At 38.2% G+C, this 25149-nt stretch overlaps 1 protein-coding gene and 1 long non-coding RNA gene across 3 annotated transcripts; both read left to right on the top strand.

Moving 5' to 3' along the window:
- The first annotated feature begins 564 nt into the window (after positions 1 to 564).
- Positions 565 to 4553, top strand: LOC103698674. The gene is made up of 2 exons (XR_602746.4): positions 565 to 860; positions 4100 to 4553. It is a non-coding gene; the product is annotated as an uncharacterized LOC103698674 (long non-coding RNA).
- A 10099-nt stretch (positions 4554 to 14652) lies between these two features.
- On the top strand, positions 14653 to 23929 carry LOC103698680 (zinc finger CCCH domain-containing protein 13-like). Of its 2 annotated transcripts, XM_008780728.4 has the most exons (8): positions 14653 to 16031; positions 17261 to 17376; positions 20455 to 21072; positions 21174 to 21480; positions 21952 to 22117; positions 22319 to 22394; positions 23415 to 23517; positions 23601 to 23929. In XM_008780728.4, the coding sequence occupies exons 1-7, from the start codon at positions 14940 to 14942 to the stop codon at positions 23500 to 23502; spliced, it is 2463 nt and encodes an 820-aa protein (XP_008778950.2). In that variant the 5' UTR covers positions 14653 to 14939; the 3' UTR covers positions 23503 to 23517; positions 23601 to 23929. The 2 variants fall into 2 exon arrangements, with proteins under 2 accessions (XP_008778950.2, XP_008778944.2); XM_008780722.4 differs by lacking the exon at positions 22319 to 22394.
- Positions 23930 to 25149: the final 1220 nt, after the last annotated feature.

Genomic DNA, 25149 nt, shown 5'->3' on the forward strand with positions numbered 1-25149 from the left:
TCGTCGATGCCATCACACTTTTGTTGCTATGGTATTATTATCTTCATCACTGTCGTTGACGCCCCCACTACCATTATTGCCTCCAACATTCTTATTTATTTACGCCGGTACTACCTCGACCATCATCGTCGTATTTATATCTTGAAAAATATAATAATATATTAAAATATATTTATATTTTAGCATTTTTAAATAAAAGGAGATAACATTTTTATTTTATTCCTCAAAAATAGGAAAAAACTCGTCAATTGATTCAGACCAGTAACGGATCGATCAAAGCAGCAACGAGGATCCGCCGCATTCAACGGCTAGAATCAACCGCATCTCGAGTCAGGAGCCAACGGATCAAGATCTCAGTCCCTCACCACACGTGTGAACATTCCTCTGGTTCCGTATGAAGACCCCCACAGCTCAACCTTTTTTCGTTACTACTGAGTGGCCAGCAGATCCAACGGCTCCCAGATAAGACGGCAAGAACCGGGCGTTGCGTGATGAACCTGAAAGGCCACGTGGCACTATCCAGCCCCTCAGTGGGGCTTCAATAAATTAACCGGTGGAGGCGCCCGCGCGGGGCAACGTCTAAAACTTCTTTCCGCTTCTCGAATCCAGTAGAGCCCTCTTATCCTCTTCTCCTCCGCCGCCTCCTCCCCCTCCCTTCGGAGAAGAGATCGGCGCGAGCGCAGAAGCCGGATCTTTGAGTCCGGTTTAGTTTTCTTGCGTTTTTTTTGCTCTTTTCCCTCTTTTCCCTACTCCTCTTCTTGAGTTTGTTCCTCGGCTTCAGCGGATTGGGGCTTCTTGGAGCTCTCCGAGAGCTCGAATGGGATCGGATCGGAGAAGCTTCGGGTCCCGTCTCGTATCAGGTTCTTGTAAGCTTTTCTTGGTGTTCGATTCTTGACCTATTGTCATCTCATTTCAAGCATCCGTTCTCGTGGGAAATTTTCCTGTTTATTTTTCTTTCTTTTCTCGTTTTCTCTTATCATTAATTTCTAGTTGGAGTTTGCAAAATGAAACTTCTGTGCGATTAAATGATGCATCGGTATCAGGTTCTTTGATCTTTTTCTTTTTTTATTTTTTTGGTCGTCGATTCTTGATCTAGTGTGATTTTCTTCGTGGAATCTGTTCTGTTGGTATATTTTCTTGTTTCCCCTTTCTTTCTTGTTTCGAGTTATCGTTAATTTCTTGTTAATTTCTTGTCGGAGTCCGCAATTAAATTCCGTGCGATCGCGTGCTGCACTGTTTTCAGATTCGTTGTTTTTTTTTTTTTTTTTTGCCTGTCAATTCTTGGCATTCAGTTTTCTTCTTTCAAGGAACCATTTTCTTGGCATTTTTCTTTTTCTTTCTTTTTCCTTGTTCCTTTGTTGCCTTGTTTTATCGTAATTTTGGCTATAGTTTTCGCAATTAAAATTTTGTGTGATTATATGCTGCATTAATGTTTTAGCTATGATGGGGATTCGTTGTTAAATACTTGTGGAATTTAGAAATGTGGGATGGATGATGGTTCTTGGAGGATTGAATAAATTTTATGGAGTTTTGATTTGTTATTTCGTCTTGTAGTTTCTTGAAGCATGTGAGTTGATTTAACTGCTTTCGGTAAAGATGATAGTGTTTTCTGATTATTTTTTTTTAAAGAAGAGAAATTTCTTGCATAATGTGTTTCTTGAACATTGTGCTGCTGAATTCTCAATGAAATTTAGTTATTTGTCATCCATGATTTGTTTGGTAGATTGAGCGAAGATAATATTGTCAAATAAATGATCCTCTCAACTTGTCCATGCAAAGATGAGATTATTTTTTTCTGGATGCACCTGTTTGTCTGTTATATGTCTTAAATCAGTTGCAAGATGACTTGATTGCAAGATCTTCTGGTAAGATGCTCTCACGCCCCAACTTGGAGTGGGGCACGTGATAGACGGCCTAACCACATAGGACATGCAAGACCTGCCTTTTGATACACGTCATTCCAACTCAGGCTGTAGTAAAAATAAATAATCTTATTTATTTATTCATTATAATAGTCCACAATCACTAATAATCAAATATATCAAATTATTCAAGAAACACTAATCAAATGCTTTCTAACCCTAAGATCCTCACTGCTCGGTCCTGAACCCCATCTATTCGATTGTATCTAAAAGAAAATAGAAGAGAGGTAATAAGTTTTACAGCCCAATAAGTTACAAAAACCTCTAGTTAGATCAAGTATTCTATAGTTTTGTAGTTTCATGATTTTTCATATAACCGTCGATCAGAGCTGATCACGGGCCTTCTGGCCCGCCCAGCTCGGCCCAAAATTTTTCGGGCTTGGGCATTAAAAAAAGGCCCATGGGTCGGGCCTGGGCAAGAAAAGCGGCCCGACCAAAAAAATCGGGTCGGGCCTGGTCAGGCCATTCTGGCCCATTTTTAGATTCCAAACAAAGAAAAAATCGGGCCTGTCGGGTTGGGCTAGACGGGCCTAGAACCAGATTTATAAAGTCGGGTCGGGCCTGGACAAAAATTTAAGCCCGACAGTCGTGCCGGGCCGGGCCGGGCCTGGGCATAGCCATCGGGCCTAATTTCTGCTGTAGAGCCCGGCAGAGCCCGGCCCGGCCCGGGTTTTGATCAGCTCTATTGTTGATATCCCAATCACCTAATTCATTCAAATGGAAACTGTTGCTGTTGATATATTTATGCTGAGGAGTCCCGGCACTGCCATCGCTATCGATTTCTCTTCGGGGCTGCCAATGAACATACCAATCACCCAATTCATTCAAAACATGCCAATGAACATATTAAGTCTATCCACATATATTAGAAGATATATAACATATTTGGCTAAAATAACTTTTCAAATCAACCATAGATGGACCATCCTCTCTCACTCTCCTAGTCTCAACGACTATGGCCACGGTTGGCTCGTGGCAAGCCCTGAAGAGACTAGATCTTGACTACAACATATCGTCTGTCGGTCATGCGCCAGTGATCGTCCTATTGTAGAGGCCAGAAACGAAACTAGCTCTAAAATTGCACGAAAAATATGCTTCCATCGGCATGTGCCAACGATCAGCTCCGACTGACTAGGCTCAAAAGAAAACTAGCTCATGAGTACAACACGCCATCAGCTAGCATGAGGTAGTGATCGCCCCACTGGAGATCCGGAAGAAGACTAGATCTTAAACCCATGTGATCATAGCTGAACTAGAGAGTGACAAAATCAAAATATAATGATACCAACACATTTATCAATGAAATAAAATGCAGGTTATGTCCAAGTAAAATAAAATATACTCGATTCAATCATCTTCATGCAGCATGCATATTATGCTTAATTTAAACAGAATATAATAGCAATAGAATAATTTTCAAATAATGCAGGTCAGATCGTGTGCATGATTGATCACCAGAGGTAGAGTTAACTTACTGTCTAAATTTAATCCGATTCAAAATCGTTCTAATCACAACTTCCGACATGCGGTCCAATCTTCTTTAGACCCGATGCTCCTCTAGAGTTGAAGGCTTTAATCAAAATAATTTTATCGTTAGCCTTCAATTTAGAGAAAGACAGAGATTAAAGCAAGGAGAGAGAAATTGGGTTTGGGTCTGAGCCTAATCACGGGCCTGGTTCAGGTGGTCCTGGTTGACCATTAAGAAAAAGTCAGATCAGGAAATGATTTTGTTTTGAAAAAAAATAAATGATGGAAAATAGGAAGAAATGAAATAAAAAATAGAAGAAGATGATGATGAAACAGAGAGAAGGAAGAGAGGAAAGAGAAGAAGGATAAAGAAGGAATAGAGGAGATCAGGGAAGGGTGGTGGCATTCAAATCGACTTTGAAATGCAAGAGCAAGAATGCCATGAGGGAGCCCTATCTCAGAAATGCAAGGACAGATCCCACTTTCTTTAATCGAGTGTCATGGGTGGTCAATGGCCAGCTGGCGGCGGCGACAACTGGCGGAAATGGATCGTGAACAACCAAAAACAAACAATGGAAGAGAAGAGGGGTAGCACCTCTAGCTGCCTTGATGGCAGCCCATTTTCTAATTGTATTTTATTTCATTGATAAATGTGTTGATATCATTATATTTTGATTTTCTCACTCTCTAGTCCGGCTTTGATCATGCAGGTTCAGGATCTAGTCTCCTTCCGGGCCTCCAGTCGGGTGATCACTAGCGCATGCTGGCGATGGCGTGTTGTACTCATGAGCTAGTTTTCTTCTAATCCTAGCTAGTCGGAGCTGATTGCTGGTACATGCCGATGGAAGCATATTTTTTGTGCGATTTTAGAGCTAGTTTCGTTTTGGGCCTCTAGTAGGGCGATCACTGGCGCATGACTGACAGACGGCATGTTGTAGTCAAGATCTAGTCTTTTTTGGAACTTGCCTCGGGCCAATCATGGCCATAGTCGTGGAGACTAGGAGAGTGAGAGAGGATTGTCCATCTATGGTTGATTTGAAAAGTTATTTTAGCCAAATACGTTATATATCTTCAAATATATGTGGATAGACTTAATATGTTCATTGGCATGTTTTGAAATTTGAAAAATCATGAAACTACAAAATTTATATTTCTTGCATAGAATACTTGATCTAACTAGAGGCTTTGGTAACTTATTGAGCTGTGAAACTCATTACCTCTCTTCTATTTTCATTTAGATACAATCGAGTAGACGGGGTTTGGGACCGAGCAGTGAGGATCTTAGAGTTAGAAAATATTTGGTTAGTGTTAATTTGATATATTTTATTATTAGTGATTGTGGACTATTGTATTGAATAAATAAATTAGATTATTTATTTTTACTACAACCTGAGTTGAAATGATATGTGTATGAATTCAAAAGGCAGGCCTTGCATCTCTTGTGGGATTAACCATAAGGATGTGTGGCAGTCTATCACGTGCTCGGCTCGGGCCATCCAGTCGGAGTGTGACAGATAAAGATGTGGGGAATTTTCTCTGAATTATCCAGCTTGTTGTGATAGGCAGATAGTTCTATAGTGTGTTCTTTGCATTATCTTTGATATGATTCCTGGTTGTTCTTTCAACTTGATGTGTATGAATGAATTGGTTAGACTCGAGGCATTTATTCACTTTGCCTACATGGATTCTGGCTAATCTGTGATACAAAATGATTGGGGATTTTTTTTTTTTCGGAGGATCAACAAAGGAAACAAGTAGCTTTCTTTTAATAGTATTAAATATAATGATTTACATAGATGTACAAGGATTTACAAATTGAGATGAAGAGAAAGTAAGAGTTACATATTTAAGTGGATGGAGTACAATAGAGAGGGGATAAGAGTGTATGTATTTTCTTATTGTTATCAATATCCTCGAGAGAACAAAGGTTGCCTCATAGCTTGAATGTCTGGAGAGTTTTACATAAAACCATTCTGACTGAAGATATCTTCCTCAGAAAAATTCTTAGAGCTTCTCTCAAACCAAGCAGAGGGCAATGATTTATTGATCCCATGTTGTTCTGAAAGATGCATGATTTTTCTTTTGTGTTTCTCCAAGAAATCTATACATCCTTAAAGTTAGAAGCATGGTATGCTGTACCGGTCGGTACTGATCGGTACCGAGCGTACCGTATCCGTACCGATGGGTACCGGTATCGGTACGCCAATATCGGTACGCCTGACGTACCGCATACCATACTGTACCGACACTCGGTACGCCTATACTAGTGCGGCACCGGTACGGGGTTCGGTACCGGTACGGTGAACCTTGGTTAGAAGGCATTGTTGAATTTTAAGGTAAAGCTTTAAAGCAAACAAAATACTCTTTGTGAAAGGGTATTTAATGAAAGATGGGAAACAATCTCTATGCTTGCTCAACATTAGAGGCAACTCGAACTTACCTCCCATCCTTTTTTTGCAGCAATTCCCTCTATACGAAGTCTGTTCTTTAATGCCAACCATAGAAAAATTTTATCTTTCTGATGTGTTGGAACTTTCCAAATAACTTTGTAGAAAGCAGAAAGAACACCACCGGGATTAATGAATTTGTAGAAGGTGAATAGAGAAGACACTATTTTTTGTTAGCTTCCACAGTGGTTCATCTGCATCTCTAGAGGGTCTGATATAAGAAAGAAAATCCAACAAAAGTTTCAATTGATTAGATTCATTAAGTGAGGGGATTTGAAACTTTATTGAGTACCCATTCCAGTAAGATGCAACCATAGTGTTTCTTTTAGCAGCTTTGATATACAGTTCTGCAAAGAGGGATGCCAATGGATTGGAATGAATCCATGAATCTTTCGAAAAACAAATGCTATTACCTTTCCTTGGCTTAAAAGGTGTGCAGATCCAAAAGGCACCATCATCTCTATTGATATCTTTCTAAGCAGGTGAAAGAGATATTAGACACCCTTTCTTTTACCAAAAAAAAGAGATATTAGAGATTAGAGATTTTCTAGTGCACATACCTAATCTCCTTCTAGTATCTTTGAATCAATACATGAAGAATAATCATTAGAAGTTAATGCCTCAATTCTATTATTGACAATATATATATATATATATATATATATATAAAATTGTGCAAATCTAGTTTTTTCTCCTTCTATAGTGAACCCATTCTGTAAAGGTTCTGGCCATGGATTCTAAAAACATACGGGCTTGTCTTGGTATTAATTTCACTATCGATTTTGGCACCTATCCAAAAACCCTGATACTTTCTGAACTTTGAATCTCTCTTTCCATTGCTATTATCCAAAAAAAGTGTTAAAAAAAGTAGGAGTCTTTTTGAGGACCGGTAGGCAAATTCTTCTCTACAATATAAAGTAAAAATAGGTCTGTATGTCCTATGCGATTTACGTGTATGCTCTGGTAATCCAAAATTTAATGGCTCTTTAAATACTCCTACAAAAAAAATATTGTGAGATTTTTTTCCATGTAATGTATCATCAACGAAAAAAATCATTAAAAAAAAGGCTTAACATAAAAATAACCTACCTGTATTTGTATGCAATGTTTTAGTGAGCTTTTGTGAAGGAAAAGATTGTTGATCGGTTGAGGTCGGAAAAAATACTGAATTTGAGCTATATTTTTTTCAGATAGAAGTAAATTTTAGTGTCAACCATACCCATAAAAATAAATTAACTAAATATTTATTTTTTTGAACAAAATCTATTTCTTTGTCCATTATGATGCAACATTTTCTTCAGAAAAAATGGTATTGATATCTATTCCTGAAGTATTTTCGATATCAAATAATTCTTGTTCGTTGTTATTTACTGAGTCCGGAATAGGATTATTATTTACATTTCCTTTGAAAATATATATACAGATTTCTGTTCTGTAACCATATTGGTTGAACGTCTCTTTTTTTCCTAATCTCTCAGCTATTCATTCAATGATGATAGTCACTTTCGCTATACTATTTTGTCTATTGCTTCTATTGGATCCATCCTATTTTTATGGAAAAAAAATCACATTAAAAGAAAGCAAGGAATTTTTTTTTAACGTATATCCAGATTTTAGTATAGAGGCTAATATTTCATCTTTTTTTACATTAAGTAGATCAAAATATTTTACAAAGTATTTACATATATATACATAATATGTTTTTTCCTACCTCTAGTAAAAAGAAAAAACAAACAACACCATAGCATGTAGGTGGAGGATTCGTGATATTATAGGTGAGGCTGGGAGAACTGGAGCATCCAAAAAGATCAGTAAAACATGTCTACACCAAGCTTTTTCCTATGGTGGTCTTGCCTTCAGGATTTAGCATTTTTTATATTTGCTAGTCTCCTATAGTTCATCAAACTCGGTCATTAAATTTTTGTGTCTTCAAAGTAAAACTTTATGATCCCATTTCAGACTGGTAAGCTACATTTCGAGATTTGTCTGATTATTATAAATCGTTTGCTACAAAAATATGTAATATTTTTTATTTTTAAAATTAAAATCCTCAATCTCGAATCCAAACTTTTCTTTCAATTTTTCAATGACTAGTAGTGTAGCATCTTCTTCAGATTCATGTTGGTCAGCAACTGTAACGTCCCTATGCCCCAATAACTTCAGAAACATCATCTCACTCTCCTAAAACAATGTCCACAAAAGATCTAAAGAATACACCATTGCTTCGATGCCGTAAATTGGTGAAGGTAGAGCTAACCTATGAACAGTCTCATCAAGATACTATATTGTGTCTTTATACAAAAAAATAAAACGATAATCCAAGCGGCACAGGGAAGAAATTTGATTATTGTTTTTTCAAATAAACTATATGCATATAGATGCAAAATAAATGCATAGCAAGGGTGTTTTTTAATGCTAGGAAGAGAGCCAGCTGAAGCAATGTACTCTAAAACCATGGAAGAACGAAGCTAAAATTTCAAGAAAAATTACCCTTTTACGCTAAAAAAAAATAAAGCTTTACCCTCATTACAACGTGCACCATGAAAGAAGCACAATTTTTTTTTTCCTTATAACATTTTTCAGCATAAGTTCGTACGCCGGAAAAAATGTATGGTCATCCAAATAAAAGGAAAAGCTGTCCATCAATTTAAATCCCATGAGAGCAGGCCCATAAAAAAAAAAAGAGGTCCGGCTAAAAATAATATGCGCCCACTAAGCATGAGAACAAGCACAGAGAAAAAGTATGTGGTTTGCCCGCATTAAAAAAAAAATGTACTCCTATGTTACATATGAGAGCAAGCGCATAAAAAAAAAAAAGTGGTTTGTCCGTTGGCCTTGTTTGCCACTCATTCTTGCCGTCTCCGGTCCTCCTCGTCGGCACTCGGCCGAAGAGAGTGACGAGGAAATCAAGGAGGTGGCGTCGCCGGCATGATGGCAGATGGCATCTCTTCTCCTTCTTGATTGACAGTCTAGCCCTCCGTCCTCGCTGGAGGTGAACTTTCGTTCCGCCTTTACTCTTTAGGGTGCTCAGCGTTTTGTTCTCTTTGTTAGGCAACTTGGGTTACTTGGGTAATAGATAACATGGGTAATGGGTTATTTATTTTTGTTATTATATACTCGATCAACCAAAAGATTTTCACTTTTAATTTATTCTGAATCTCTAATTCAATATATTGGTTTTGGTTTTTTTTCTCTGTTTTGTTTTGTAGCGGGAAGAAAAATTATGGAGGCTGGGGTTTATTTAATTATTTTTTACACATATCCAGCTTTTTTGTTGTTTCCCCTAAATGTTTTCAAAGTATGCTGGGCCAACTGAATGGTATTGGCTTCCTAGAAAAAAGAAAAACAACGGTATGGATTGTTGGACTCTTATCAAGTGCAGAAATGACTTCTTTTGGAGATTATATGTGATGCTTATTAAATAAACATGAAAGCATAAAACCATATTAGATGGATTTTTCTTTTTTTCTTTTCATCCCACTCTACAGCCTAATCTGAATAAAAACACACATTACAAACAACATTGGATACAAGAGTAGAAAAAACTTGACATGAACTCTAGTTATAAGCAAACAACTCTAGTTCTCTCCATTTCCCATTCAGGGGCGGCCCAATGCAATTGGAGGTCTAAAGCGAATTCACAAAGAGAGGCTTTTTGTTAAAAAATAATAAAAAATTTTAATAAGTGTAAAATAATTTTAATAAAATTTTTAACTCTGAAAACAGATTAAGACTATCAATATCAGGATATTTACCATGCTTTAAAAAGTTTTCAAGATTAAAACAATACTTTTTTAAATCCTCTTCATTCAAAGATTTTAACTTTGTAAAATTAAACAAAAAACCAAAAACATCTTCATATATGGTGAATTGTTTAAATCTATTTTGAATTGTAGAAATAGTTGAATCTATTATATATAAAAACTAATCAATTCTAAAAAATTCTTCGGTTGATCTTTCTATCTCATCATCACTATTTTCGTTAAAGTATTTTTTTTTACGGATCACAAGTTTTTCATGAAATGTAGATTCTATTATCATTTCAATTACAGTTTCTTTAGATGAAACCAAAGCAGTCATAAATCCATTTTTTCTATAACTTTTCAAATAAAAAAGAATATCTTTTAATTGATTTATAGCAACATCAATATGTATGTTTTCAGATTATAAGTTTTTACTAACTGAGTTAACAATAAACAATATATCATACTAAATATTCATATCCAATAAGAATTCAAAATTCTCAATCTCACCCTCCTTGCTCCAAAAATTATTTTTTTATTCCTTTTGTTTTTGGAAAAAAAGCTTAAAAAAAGAAATATTTGTTGCATCTATCACCCTTTTTATTTTACTTGCAAAAAAAAAAATTAACGGCCAAACAGAAATTCATTATAAAATTTTTGAGATAAAAAAGAGCCTCTTTCTCCTCTCAATCTTCTTCCATTATCCGTTTCCATCGCTGTTCATTCGAATTAGTATATTTTTATTTTTTTTATCATTTTTTTAAAAAAATAATCCCCAAAGAGAACGTTCTTCGCGGCTCATCACTCAGAAGGTTTTTTTTGAATAGACGAGGAGGCTGTGCTTATATCTTTGTGCAACATTTTATTTTAAGATTTTGTTGGCCGTCTTCACAATCGTCAGGTGTGAACCGCCGATTTACTTAAAAAAATAAAATAAAAAAGAAAGTTCTTCCCCTATGGCATTTTCTTTTACTTGGCAACAAATTTAAAATTTTCATTAATGTTACTCAAGAGTAATTTGCTGTATTTTTTTAAAAAAAATAAAGATAGGGCATGCCTCCTCTAGGGATGCGTGTTTACTCTACCCTTTTGGATGGGGGAGTGGGATGCCGAAGGCTACCACCTCCTCGTAGCAACCCCCCATGTGTAGCTATCAACAAGGATGCTAAATAGCTAATAAGGATGGTTGTTGGTGCATCTGATGATTAAAGATTATCCGGGCCTATCGGCCAAAGCTATAGACTCTTTGAATTCATCAATGTAGTCTGTGTGCAGCCCAGAATGCAGAGTTACCGTGTGTCGGTTTATGGCAGAGTGGCCTTGCTGCCGGACAAAAGAAATTCGACTGTTTAATTAAAACAAAGCATTGTGATGGTCTCCAAATCAGACGAATGATTTGCACGTCAGTATTGATTTGGGCCTTTTTTCAAGAGTTTTCTTTGCCTTCGCCTTGCTCAGGCCCAATCAGATGGTAAATTTCATCTAAGAATCGTTCTCTAACAGTAGGTAGGGCTACGAAATAAGGTAAATGGTTTGACCTTTATCCCCTTTTGTTCTCACTTGTGCAAGGCCACCTATTCCAATGATGGTGTAGGGCTAAAGTGAAGGTGTTGACTTTTCCCCTTTTCCTCGGGCCGGCAGCTTTTCCAGATATGTCCTATGGCTATAGATTATTAATTAAGAAAGGTAGAGATAAATCTTTTTTTTTAAAAAAAAATTATTACTTTTTTTTTCTTTTCTCTAAAAATCACATGTATGTACAGGAATAGGCGACGCTCAACCCCCTCAAAGGCATTGAAATAAGAGCGAGAGAACCGCTTGCACCCTAATTCCTTCTCCCCTTGTTTGTTTTGGTGCGATCTAACCCACCATACCAACTCCCCTTCTTTGTTCCCCGAGTCCAACAACCATCCCTCACTTTTGGCCCAGTCTGCACCCATCCGGCTCTCCTTTTTCAGGTTTGCCACCAAAAAATCCTCCTCTCACCAAGCCTTCGGACCTGGCATCGCACGGCTCTTTGCTCCTTGGCCAATTCCTTCTGGCTTCTCACATCTCGGTCTTTGATGGGTCCATGCAACCAAGCGGAGATCGCCGCTACCAACATTCTAAATTATGAGCTCCATGCAGCCACGCGGTTACCAGTTCTAGACCTCAATGCTGAGTTTGGATTGGTCTAGTTTTTGATGTTATAGTCTTCTCATTCTCCTTCTTCTGCTTCTCCTTCGCTTTCTCCTCCTCCTCCTCCTCCTCCTCCATGCAGCTAGGCGGTTACCAGTTCTGGATCTCCATGTTGAGTTTGGATTGGTGTAGTTTTTGACGTTATAGTCTTGATGTTATAGGTTCACACCTCAAAGCAAAATCTTACCAACCATGCTTGAAAATAATGGCTATTATAATATTGAAGGCGCGAGATGCCATTGCAGTGATTTTTTTTTTTTTTATGAGGATCTGATATATTTTATATGTTAACTAAAATTTGAATAATTATCACCAGTTAAAATATTTTTATTAAGATTTTATTACTCATCTAGGTGAAATAACATTTTCAACCACTTAAAAAAGATTTTTATCGTTCAAAAGATATTTTTTTATTAAACAAAGAATACATGATTTTTCTACCATCGACCTTGTCATGGGACAAATGATGCCAATTTTAGCGAATCATTGTCCCAACTAAAATAACCTGCTCAAATAAAGAATATTTTCTTCTTGCTGCTTTCAATTCTCCGCAGGAGGGGTTAATTTAGTAATTTCACGCAATAATATCGACAGTTCCACGTGGCACAGTGTCGCGTCTCGTCCGGATGTATGACGATGGTCAGCAAGGCAAATAGCCCCCGAGTCCCCGACGTCGCAAACCCGCCCCCCGACGTGGCAAGCCTGTGATATTCCTACCCCTCTATTTTCTAACATTACTCCACACATCCATCTACGGGTGCAAATGGGTCGGACCGGATTACCGATGATGGAGATCGAACTCGATTTCTTATTCGGATCCTAATGTTAGATGCAAATCCAATCCAATAGAAAGTTGGATCAGATCCACGGCTACAAATATTGACCCAATGAGTCATTTAGGTCGGGTCGGATTTATGCATAATCCGATTTCAACCTAAAAAATTGGAATCCGGATCGGATCTGGATTGGATCCGATTTGAGCCCACTTAACTTTTAAAAATTTTGCATGTTTGCTTCAACTGCGTAGAGTATCAATATGATCACCCGCAGGGAACTACCAAACTGCAATAAGAGGTAACACATTATTATGCTAAGGTTCTATTTCTTGCCTTCTTGTCTTCATGATTTCCACCGTGCATTTCTATCTAACTATGTAGCCTTCTCTTCAAATGCCTCCATTTTTTTTTTTTTCTTTTGCGCCTCGCATCTTTTTCCTTTTTTTTTTAATTTTTGTTTTGATGGGCCTGTGCTTCCATCCTTCAGAAGAAGTGGAAATGCCACCTTGTGGGCTTATACTACACCCAGAATCTCAAATGTCTCAATTTCCAACATTTTAAATATGATGTATAGCAGTTTTTGCGATCATCAAAATGCAAGGTCCATAAAAATCTTAAAAGTTTTTTATTAGTCAAAAAGAAGTTCAAAGATTCTAGTTTTGCATCACAAATAGCCCCTCACCTTTCTAGTCTTGACGGATCAACATTATCAGACTACTGAACATAACGGCTTATCAAGAATGTAATACCCACACGTTCTCCCTTCACGCTCCAACATTTGCAGTACATTAGCAAATAATGGTCAAGAAGAAAAAGGCAAGTAGGCAGTCTATTTACCATGCTTTTCTCATCCAAAGAAATAGGACATGTATTTACCATCAAACTGACACTCATGCTTTTCCCGAGTTAAAGCCGGGTCAGGTCTGATTGTAGGATTAGAAATCCAAAATTCTCTCTAAAATGAAACAGATCGGATCAAGCTAAGTTGGTTCGAATATAGCGAACCTAAACCCAGCCTAAAAAATGAAATGGGTCCAATGTTAGACCCCGGTTCAGCCCCATAGGTCTTTTAACATCGGTTGGTTTGGGTTTAAGCGGGTTAGAACCAGACCCATTTGCAGCCTTACATCCATCCCTTCTCATCCTTTAAATGATGAAAACTCCGTCCATATTCTGCACCCATCTGCCCTCCAGTCAAATATTTTGGCATTCGAGACTCCTCATAATCTTTTTATGTTCATCTACTAAACAACCATGATGGTACACGTGAACAACAAGATATAAATTCTTTGGTAAATTCCAGAAAATATTATTAATTGATCCTTCAGAAAACAAAATATTAATTTTTTAAATAAAGCTAAAATTAGATACTCATTTACAAATTTAAAAAGACATTGCTACTTCTGTTCACTCTAATATCTATAACGAAGCACTTAAATCAAAATTCTACATTGGTATCATATTATTTTTTAATTAAATATTTATAAGTATATATATATATATATTTTAATTTTTTGATTTTTTGATTTTTTAATGTAGAGATGTTTAATTATTTTATTTTTAAATTTAAACAGTCCATCATCGATTTTGAATTTTTAAGTTCTTTTGCTAAAAGTTAACATGAAATATGTAGGAAAACTGCCAATAATATTTTGCCCCTAAAATCCTGAAGTATAAGAGCTGTTGGAATAAAATTGTAACATGCCCCCTCAATTTTTAAAATTAATGAACAACCTAAATATCTTTTTGAATCTCTTAGCTGACATCCTTTCTCTCTAATGCATGCATGCATGCATGCATGAAGGAAAGTTCTCGATATAAATTTGATAAATAACATTTCTATTTTATTTTAATATTTTTTCAGCCGTTTGCACGTATATTTTTAGCATAATAAAGAGAGTATGCAAATGACAAAATATCGTGGTCTTTCTTCTCAAAAAATATGGAGGATATGCGGCATAATGAAGACATCTCAAAGCGTATGCAGCAAGACATTCATCTCAAAATATGGAGTGTGAAAATTCAAAACTTTTTTTTTTTCTTTTCAAAAATCCTACAGAAGAATCAAGAGTCAGAGGAAGGGAAAAGCAATAAAGAGAGGGGGGGAAATATCAGTCCATACGACTTCTCTCCCTTTCCCGTTGCCTCTCTCCTCTCTCCCTCCCTCCCTCTCTCTCAGTACCAAGCGCAAGGCAACGACAGCAGCAGTAGCAGCAGCGAATTCATCCATCCATTAAAGAATTCCCCTTCTATTTCTATATCTCTCTCCTTCTATTCTTCTTTCCTTCCGATTCTAGGGTTTCTTCTTCCTCTCGAACATCAAGAAATCGAACGCCACCATCAGTAAAGGGTTTCGAACCCTATTCTAGGATTTCGATCCGGAGATCGTTCAAGAAGCGGAAAAAAATGGCGGATTTCCGGCAGAAGGACGCCGATCTGGAGTTCCGGAGAGGCCTGGAGGAGCTGGTGCGCGGCCACCTCGACGGCTGCATGACCGCCTTCTCCTCCTCCCGCGGTGGTGTCGAGGAGGAAGGCGCCTCTGGCGACGGAGGACCAGACCAGCTCGTCCGTCGCCGCCGGCGATCGGATTTGGTGGGAGACGACCTCGCCGAGTCCTCTGCCGCCGCGCGGCGGCACTCCCGGATCCTCAGCCGCTGGGTCGCCCGCCAGGCTGAGGAGATGATCACCACCATCGAGCGGAGGAATCGGGAGTCCGAGCTCATGGCCCTCGCGGGGCTTCACACGGTTTCTATGCTTGATTCGTCCTTCCTCCGAGAGTCCCGGCTGTCGCCCTCGTCGGTGGAGCGGCCGGTGGCGGCGCGGGCGCCGTCGATCCTTCAGATGTGGAGGGAGCTCGAGGATATGTCAGCCCCCACGGAGCGGAGAAGCGCCGCCCCCGCCCTTGAGGCGGGCAGCCGAAACCGGGCTGAGAGCCGGGAGCGGGAACTCCGTGGCAGCTCGGAGGATGCGAGCGAGAGTGACTATACTGGCTACGATCGTTGGGCTCGTGGAACTATAGGTTCGACGGGAAGACCGGGCGAGGAGGAAGAGGAGGATCGGGGGTCTAGCAGGGAGCAGTCACCTGATATTGGGGATGGCGAGAGGGAGAGGGTGAGACAGATCGTTAGTGGGTGGATGACGGAGAACGGGATGGGAGAGGCAGAGTCGAGAGTTTCTCCGAGGAATGAAAGCCCGACGGATGAATGGCTTGGTGAGATCGAAAGGGAGAGAGTGAGGTTGGCGAGGGAGTGGGTGCAGATGGTGAGCCAGCAGAGGGATGCCCGGGATAGCAGGACGGTGGACAGGGATCGTGATGGGTCTGTCACGGATCTGGAGGAAGGGCAGCCGGAGCATCTGAGGAGGGATTTGCTGAGGCTTCGAGGCCGGCAAGCTCGCCTGGAACTGATCATGAGGGTGGCGAGGGAGAGGCAGAGGGAGCTTCAAAGCTTGTCAGAGCATCGGGTAGTTTCAGAATTTGCTCACCGCAATCGAATTCAGGTCAGCAGACGATCTTGTCGAATTGTTTGCTTTTGTAAATTTTAATTGTGCTTATAATATAGGAGCGGATCTGAAATTGTTACGTTGTACCATTGATTGGAAACACTCCACTTGTCCCGGAAGACCCAAACTTTGCATTTCTTGTTTGATAGACTAATTATAGGGCTACTTGTTCGGTGAATCATTGGTATGTGGGTTTGAGTGCTCAAGCTCCATTTGATGCATACATTTATTTGAGATAAGATACCAAAAGTGTATTTTATCCCAGAAATAGATCAATCGTGGCTAGAATTTTAAACTTTATGTACAGATCTAATTTTATATGACATTAAGGAAACCGAAACTCTATTATATACATCTAGTTATTTCCCAAATTTCTTGTGATGATCATATTAACATCAATATATGTATTTTTTAATGTTTTTGATATGTAAAAAGGGATAAAAATGTTACAACTATAGTAGCAATCTATGCAGAAGTGACTCCACTAAATGATTGGTTGAAATCTTATCTTTCATAAAATTTGAAATATGACTTGCTCTGTTTACACTGTTGAAGAAATATCAATAAAACCTACAACGGGTTTCTTGAACTAAGACATCTTGATGTAGCTGTTCTGTCAGGTTGAGCATGAACAACATGATGAAGTTTTCCAAGGCCTGATGCTTTCATTTAGTTCTAGTCAAGTGAATGATGTTGGGAATGCATTTGGAAGATGGGAAGTAAACCTCCTTTTTTAGTATCAGGGGTGAAGTCTTCTTTGGTGTAGGCTATACCTTTTTGCCAATGTAATGCTTGATGCTTTCTCCAAATTTGGATCATAAATTCACAGTAAACAAAAGAATCTTCTAAATTTTTTGCGTCTCCTTGGATATTGGGGATGTTCTGCTGCGGACCTAGATCTGTCTTGACACATCTCCTTGCTTTTTGATAATAAGCATCATCTTTTAATGAGATAAATTATGAAATTGCTATATTTTCTTTTGTTCGACTTTCAGTATTGTTGTAGTATGATATTATATTAACGTCTACCTCTATTTTATTTTCTAATGAGAAATACTTGGTTCTCAAGAATGGTGTATTAACATTTGTTTATTTCCACCCCATTAATCATTAGGGCATTTTTTTAAAAAAAAAATGAGTTTGCATCGGTTTATCATCATCTTATAAATCATGAGGCATATGTCTTTATGACCATGTTATTGCATTCTAATTTATTCATCACACAGTCGCTCCTCCGAGGTAGATTCTTAAGAAATGGAGGACCTAGTGAGGAGAGGCCACCTTCAGTGGCAGCACAAGAATTAGGTCAGCTAAGACAACGCCATCCTGTCTCTGGTTTGAGGTAAGCATATCTTATTTATTTATTTTTTACCGCAAGTTTATGGATACCCTGATGGTTGGCTATGTGAAGGTCAATTTCTTATGCTTGTTTTTGGTGGTCATAGCTTGGTCCCATAAAAACAAGGATTAACCAATTGACATTCTTGGCCATGTGAAAAATAGGTCAAGGTCATTTGCTAAGGAGCTGGTTTAGATTTAAGGGTCAAGGCAAGGGAGAGTGTGAGCCAAGTAGTCCATTTCAGATGACATGTTTGTTAAAATTGAGATGAAACCAAGAGGAGGGCGACATATCCTGATGATTTAATTCTGTTTGTTGGGTGTTTAAGAATCAAGAGAGATTGTTGTTCTCCTGATCTAGTAGCTGGACTTTAGGCATTATCTTAGTGCTCATGTTTTTTTTTAGTCTTTTCAACAATTGGGCACTTGCATTAAATGTGAGCCCATTTAGTGCAATATGTGCTAATGATGTATAACTAATCAACTTAGATTCTTAGTGTATGTGTCATTAGGTATATGTCTTTGGTGCACAAGAATTCTATTGTCATCTTCAAATTTTTGTCCATAGGTCTAGCACTTTTTGGTTTTGAAAGTCACCTATAAGTTTTATATTTTTAAATATCTAAATGAGTAATTTCATAGGATAATATGTGTAGGTGGTTGGTTTGAGTCGAAAATGTTGACAGAATTTTCTGATTTTAGGATAAGATAATAAAATTAATTATTTAAGAAGTGATGCAGATTTACTATAATTTATATGAATGTTTATATTTAACCTTGCAAATTGGTATAATTTAAAGGAAGGTGTGCTATTAGATGCTTACGGAAGTTACAGGACACTGGGGGTTTATACAAAATAATATATGATCCCACACAAGTCATGTTTAGCAGAGTTGTAACTTAATTAACAAATGAGATACCTGATCACTCCACGAAAAACATAAAGAAGAAGAAAAAATAGTTGCACAATATGTTGTTCGTTAGTCAGGTTAGTTGTTCTTATCTTCCTGAACCTGCACATATCTATGATTCAATCTACTTTCTTCTCAAAAATGATGAACATATGTGTGGTGGTCACTCTGCGGAAACCTACAAGGCATATTTTAGTGCCAACTTGTAGAAATACAGAGTGTCCCTCCATTCTTCACTTGTGAAATATAGATACAGTAGTATGTACGCTAATGAAATGAGGTGCAATTTGATGGCTTATTCTACATGATAGGTTGTTTTAACGATTCCATTGCATGTTGATAATGAAACATGAAATGCATCTGTAAATTACTTGTATCACTCCCATCTATTTGGCTGGCTGTATTCTTTTTTCGCCATTCATGCCAAGTGAGCATAATCCTTTTATTCTTCAAAGTATTGGAGAAATCTTGACAGTTTTTAAAATTTCTTCCTTTGCCAAGTAGTACCTTTTTCAAATAATTGAATAAATCATGAACTATTCAATTGTTCAAGACTAAGTCAAGAAATATTTTGAAGTTACAAACTAGTGATGCCACATGCTGGTGGTGTTCTTGCTGTTTTATATTGTTTTTGTCTCTTGCGTACTTGTTTTATCCTATATAAACATATCAATTATTTAGCATTCTTCATATCTGTTAAAAGTTAAAACTACTTCTTAGCTTTAGTCATCTGGATGCTTTCTGAACTTTTGATGGGTTGTCCAGATTTTTTTTTCCCCCCAGATTTCAGAACTTGGCCTCTTGTTGAATTTTTCCAGAATGCCAAACTTGACAACTTTCATCCCAATTTTGTTGTCTCCTCCTCTTCTCTCTACGTTCAGGATTAGTATACCCCTACTTTATTGAGGCTCCTGTAGATATCATTTAACGTGGTTGTGCCATCATAGTCAATTCTTTATTGCATTCCACTATTTGTGCAACTTATGAGCTTCATTTAATGTACTTATTTCTATTTCTACCCATCTTTGGTTTCCTACTAGTTCACATCTGTGTCCTTATCTTAGATGCACAAGCCTTACCAACACACTGACCTGAAATTCATTTTAGTCTAATACTACTTTGTTGAAAATATTCATAACCCTCATTGTAATGTGAGGATCGCATGAAACCATGATCTCATGTCATCAGTTCCGTTGTATTATATCGGACTTAATCTAGGAGTTAGGCACTTTAAACATAGCCAAAATAATAGGACTCAAACACAAATTTCGCGATTGACACTATAGATACTTTTTGCTCATTTAAACAATTGAGTATATTGTGATAGTGGGCTAAAAGCAATTCTTTAATATAAATTAACAAAGAGTAAGATGTGGATATTTTTGGAGTTCATTGTTCATCAGCTGAAGATAAAACACATTCTGCATGCAAATTGGCAAAAATGTCAGAATGAGATACATATCCATGTTTTTAATTTGGCAGGAGAAAATAAAAGAGATACTGAGATGCACTTGGGGGGATCAATTTTAACATTTACATTGTTTTTGTTGATTTTTGAAAATATCAGAAGATAACATCTATAACGTGTTTCAGCTTTCATATAAAATTGACAGAGTGCATTTGCGAAGTGCTAATGATTAACAATTGATTAATCCACTGTGTAAATATTTAAAATGTAATATGCGTATCTAACTTGTTGATATGTGTGGATGTGGATTTTTTTATCTGGATGCAAGAGTCTGGGTAACATTGTATGTTACAAATTAGCTAGTCTGTCATTGTTTTAGACACGCAAAATTGGATTATCCATGTGATTATTTCATCAGTCATTTCTTGAACTCGACTGTCCATACTTAATTAAACCCATATTATTTTTATTTTATCTAGTGTTAACACATGCTGCATCAATTGTTTTGGGTTTCACTAGTTCATGTAGTCATTGTTGTATTCTCTCTCTCTCTCACTCACACACGCACACACACACATTTTGAGTGGTGATTAACTTCGTTAAAATTAATTTCACATTTTTTCTTTGTGAACTGAAACTGGATTTGAAGAATACTTCTTATGAACCTCATAATCTTCCCTATTAGAGTGTGTTGTGCGTTTTTTGGATAGAAATATGTACGGAACTAGTTCAAGTAATAATTTACACTATTGCTTGTAACTAGAGAGGGATTTCACTTCGGGCTAGAGAATATTGTTCGTGGTCAAGCAATCAACCGGTCTGATACTTCAGCTACTCAAAACATGACTGTTTCTAGAAATAATCGATCTCAACTGAGCACTGGGGTGGAGCTACTGAATGATAACCATGAACAGTCCCAACTTAGGAGTGAGAATATTGATATTCATCAATCAACAGAGACACATGAAACAGCTGGGTTGGAAAACAGCATGCTTAATGAAATTGTGGACATGCAAGAATCAGCGAATCAAGTGGAGAATTGGCAGGAAGAAGATATAGAACATGAGAGAAGAGAATGGCAACAGTCTACTGAAGGTGGTTACAGTGATTGGCATGAAGAGACTGGCGAAGAATCTGATGAGAACTGGCATGAAAATATGGAACAAGAATGGTCGCGTGAATCACCAGAAGATGAAGATGGAGAAGACAGTCATCTCCTGGAAGTACACGAGGAGTGGCATGAGGATGAATCTCATGAAGATGATGAGCATTCAGATCCTCCAAGAGGTCAACGGCCCATTCCTATTAGAAGAGTCAATAGATTTAATCTGCCTGATGATGATAATGTGTACAGCATGGAACTAAGAGAACTCTTAAGCAGGTAGCTGCTTGTCTGCAAGATAGGGATTTTAATTTACTAGCATATGGTCACTTTGTTTATTTAGTTATATATGGGTTGAGATGCTTATGCTTGTTTTGCAGGAGAAGTGTTTCTAATCTTCTTCGCAGTGGGTTTCGTGAAAGTTTAGACCAGTTGATACAATCCTATGTTCAACAGCAGGCCCGTGCTCCCCTTGATTGGGACCTGCATAGAACTTTGCCTACCACCACTTTACCAGAGGAAAATCAGGACCAGCACAGGGATGATGCAGATCAGGATCTTCAGGATTCTGTTCCCAGGCCTCCTCCTGTGCTACTACCTCCACCTTTTCCACCTCGACAACCACTATGGCACTCAGCACTGCATCATAGTAATTGGACTAGACAGAGCCTGCATCGTTCAGAAATTGTGCGCCATCTTTCCGTTAATGTTTAAATTTGGCACCCGGAATTGCTTTATAATTTATTTCTTTCCTTTCTTGATTAATAATTTATAAAGCTTGATTCTGTAAAATATGAATAAGTAATTAATCCGATAATATTACACATGTTAGGCATGCCAGAATGGAAGTTGTTTTTCTTCCCTTTTTTTTTTCCTTTCAAGCTCTCTGTCTTCTATAGCTTTCAATGTCTGTCATAGTTTTGTTCTATTGGGTTTATTAGTAACCTAGAATGTGTTTCCAGTTTATGAACTGTTCCTTTATTTACCTGTGAAAGTTCACTTGCTCTCCTGTCTCAGTAATCAGAACCTTGGCACCTTTTGGTTTATGAATTCCATGCGTGATGAAGCTGCTGGGGCTGTTGTCAGAATTTTAGTTCATGTGCCATGAATCCATCTGTTGTTTTGGCATTTAAAACCGATATTGTTGTTTTGGTGCAGGAATGGGATATTATTAATGATTTGAGGGCGGACATGGCTAGGCTTCAGCAAGGGATGAGTCACATGCAGAGAATGTTCGAGGCTTGCATGGATATGCAACTAGAACTGCAACGTTCGATCAGGCAGGAAGTTTCTGCAGCTTTGAACTGCTCTGCTGGAGGACAAGGTAAGTAGTAGTTTGTCTTGGAATATATTATTCACATTTTAAGTAATAAAAAAATTATGATCATTAAGTGGAAATTGCAATGGATACTATTATATATTCTGGTTAGTTTTACATTTGCTGCAATAGCATTGCATGTCTGTTAATTATGACCTTGAACTTGTCTTTTCTGTTTTTATCTTTAAATGCTCTAATTTCTGTTAGGCCATGTTTGGACGGCGGATCAGCTTATACATATAGGTGGGAGGTTTGAAGCGCGATGGGATGGAATGATGAGAAAGTATGATAATAACCTTTTTTCAAGTGAACTCTGGTATACGAAAAACATGAGATTGTTGGAGCAATGTCCTCCACAGATTTCTCCCACCTCTTTCTTTCACCGCTTTCTCTATTGCAACTCCTTACGTGCATCGGAGATGCCTCGTGGATAGGGTGGGCATCCAAACAGTTCCAGCATGCCCTTTCACAGATTCTAGAAATGCTTGGCTGATTGAATGCATGAATAGAGCAATCTCAAATCTTCTAGGAAGGCATACCACTTTTTAAATATATGTTGCTTCCACTGGTTCACAAGAATAGACCAATTCTCAAAGGCCTGCTGCCCTGTAGTTATGCCATACCAATTTGCCCCTAAGGCCATAGTCACGCTTATCGTCTCAATGGTGAAAGAAGTGTCATATTTCCTAGCACACAATACACCACTTAACTCCATAATGAAGTCCTTTGTGGTACTGATATATGTTTTATCTATAGCTTGTCAGTTGATTAAAGGCCCCCTTTTTGTATTTTTGGGTTGTGAGGATCAAGGCAGCATACTTATCTATTCTGCTACTCTATTAAGGCATTATTTAATGATTATTGATGACATAAAGTAGCCTTTTCAGGTGAAGGCTACTTCACCTTGAAATGGTTAGTGGCCGCCCTTGATCTTTGCCAGTGTTTTACAGGTGGCTTTAACCTTTCAGCTGAGAGTTGAGACTGCTGAAACGTGTGCATCAGGTTAAAGTGTCGGTTCAAACATTTGCATTTCATAGTCATTAGGAAGGAAAGAACTCTTATCTTTCAATAACACAAAGTCTCCACATGTGCACACTGAAAAAAGGGGATTGCTTGGGGACCTCATTTCATGGGATTGTTTTCTTTTAGTGAGGACCAAGAACGAGACTTCATTTGCACACCTTTTTTGTTCTTTTTAATCATTGTTGCATGAGAAACTTCATGTAGCTCAAGATGAACGCCTGCTTGACTTTAACCCATCTAGCGCTTAGAAGTCAACGTCGCACTCTCTTGTTCTTTCCAGGGGTGAGCGAGGAATTATCTCAGGATGGATCCAAATGGAGCCAAGTGAGGAAAGGGACTTGTTGTGTCTGCTGCGACAGTCATATTGATTCCCTTCTGTACAGGTGTATTTCCTTGCTTGAGATGCATAACTAGGTTCACGTGTATTTTTGCTGGGATACTCATATATGCTCTTTTGCTGCCTCAGATGTGGGCACATGTGTACCTGTTCAAAATGTGCTAATGAGTTAGTTCGAGGTGGAGGCAAGTGCCCACTATGCCGTGCACCCATTGCCGAGGTGATCCGAGCCTATTCTATACTGTAAAATAATGCCAGACCCTCAAGTTTTCTCGGTGGGAACTACCTAATGGGTTCTTGCATCTTGCCTATATAATTGTTCTTTTTTTTTTGTTTCATTGCCTATATAACGTTTTTGGAACGTTGACATGTTTCGAGTGGAGTAACAAATGGCACCTTATGTATGTCACAAACAAATATCTAATGAAATTCTTTCGTTTTATGTATTTGGAGGATGATATGCTGAAAGCCACCCTGTGATTCTGATTGATTATTTGACATCATTAATGTTTAAGCCAACTGCAGAGGTACAACCCACATGCATGATCTATTGTTGCTCTAAGATGCATTTATCATTGTTGGATTTCTGACTTCTGCTGATCCTTAATTCATTTATAATGCTACAGTTTAGTTGAGGCCTCATTTTGGGTGCGAGTGGTTCGGGTTGGTGCAGGTTCGACTCATCCCTAATCCAAGCTGATCCGTCTGTTTAACAGGTTTGTAGTCATGTTAGGTCCAGCTTTGTTCGAGTTGGTTGGTTTCCTTCACGATACCCATTTCGTCCGTGTATGGGAACTAAATAGATTTAGAACAAGACCGTGGTATAGATTTCAAATCCAGGTAAATGTCGTTTAGATTGGGCTTTGTTCAGACCTGGGTTTTACACACCCAGACGATCTGATAGCGACCGCTGTTGTCATCATGGTAACAACCCGTCTTCCAAAGCTTGGCTAGGCTTCTTCCATTTGACTATTATATTGTGACAACTAAGCCTGGTGAAGTAGAGACCCATTTGGTAGTCCTAAGTTAGCTGAAGCCAGATTCATCCTGGGAATCATGTGGTCTGTTGTTGCAGTCTCTATTACGGTAAAGATATCTGGCTGCTGGCTACCAGCTGGTTAAGGGCAGGTTATCAGTTTAACTAGTCAAAAAGTGAGGATTGATTATTCGGTCGAAGTCTCAAACAGTCCCTTAATATGGTTAACTTTATTTCATGGCGAAGGATGGAATAAAGGAGTTACCGTCTAAAGCTCTCTGTTCTCTCTCTTTACCCTTTTTTTATATATATATATAATCCATGGATGTCCCTGGCTGGTTGGCCAGGGTTGGTTGTAAGTAGTGTGGACCATCTGTTTATTAAATGCGAGTACACAATGTGCATCTGGGAAGAATCTTGAGGAAACTACCGGCTAGTGGCAGGCACATTGATGACCTGTGGACCTACTGGAGGAAATCTACTAATTTAAAAAAAAACAAAGCTGGCATGGGATTGCTTCCATCCAGCTTCCCGTCGTAACCGCTGATTTAGATTACAATGCATCGAAGAATCCGGATCGTAACCTGTGGGATCCACGTAGATAACTTTTCAGTCGTTTGGATTAGCATTTTCTTGGCTAACAAGATAGGTCACTCTGCTAAAAGCCAATTGGCTAACGAAAGAACATATTTACAAGGCCAT

This window comes from Phoenix dactylifera, chromosome 18, assembly GCF_009389715.1.
Source record: "Phoenix dactylifera cultivar Barhee BC4 chromosome 18, palm_55x_up_171113_PBpolish2nd_filt_p, whole genome shotgun sequence".
Taxonomy (NCBI): Eukaryota; Viridiplantae; Streptophyta; class Magnoliopsida; order Arecales; family Arecaceae; genus Phoenix; species Phoenix dactylifera.

Coding starts and splice junctions, on each gene's coding strand:
- LOC103698680 (XM_008780722.4), top strand. CDS start 14,940: ATGGCGGATTTCCGGCAGAAGGACGCCGATCTGGAGTTCCGGAGAGGC. Junction 21,073..21,173: donor CTAAGAGAACTCTTAAGCAG/GTAGCTGCTTGT, acceptor CTTGTTTTGCAG/GAGAAGTGTTTCTAATCTTC. Junction 21,481..21,951: donor GCCTGCATCGTTCAGAAATT/GTGCGCCATCTT, acceptor GTTTTGGTGCAG/GAATGGGATATTATTAATGA.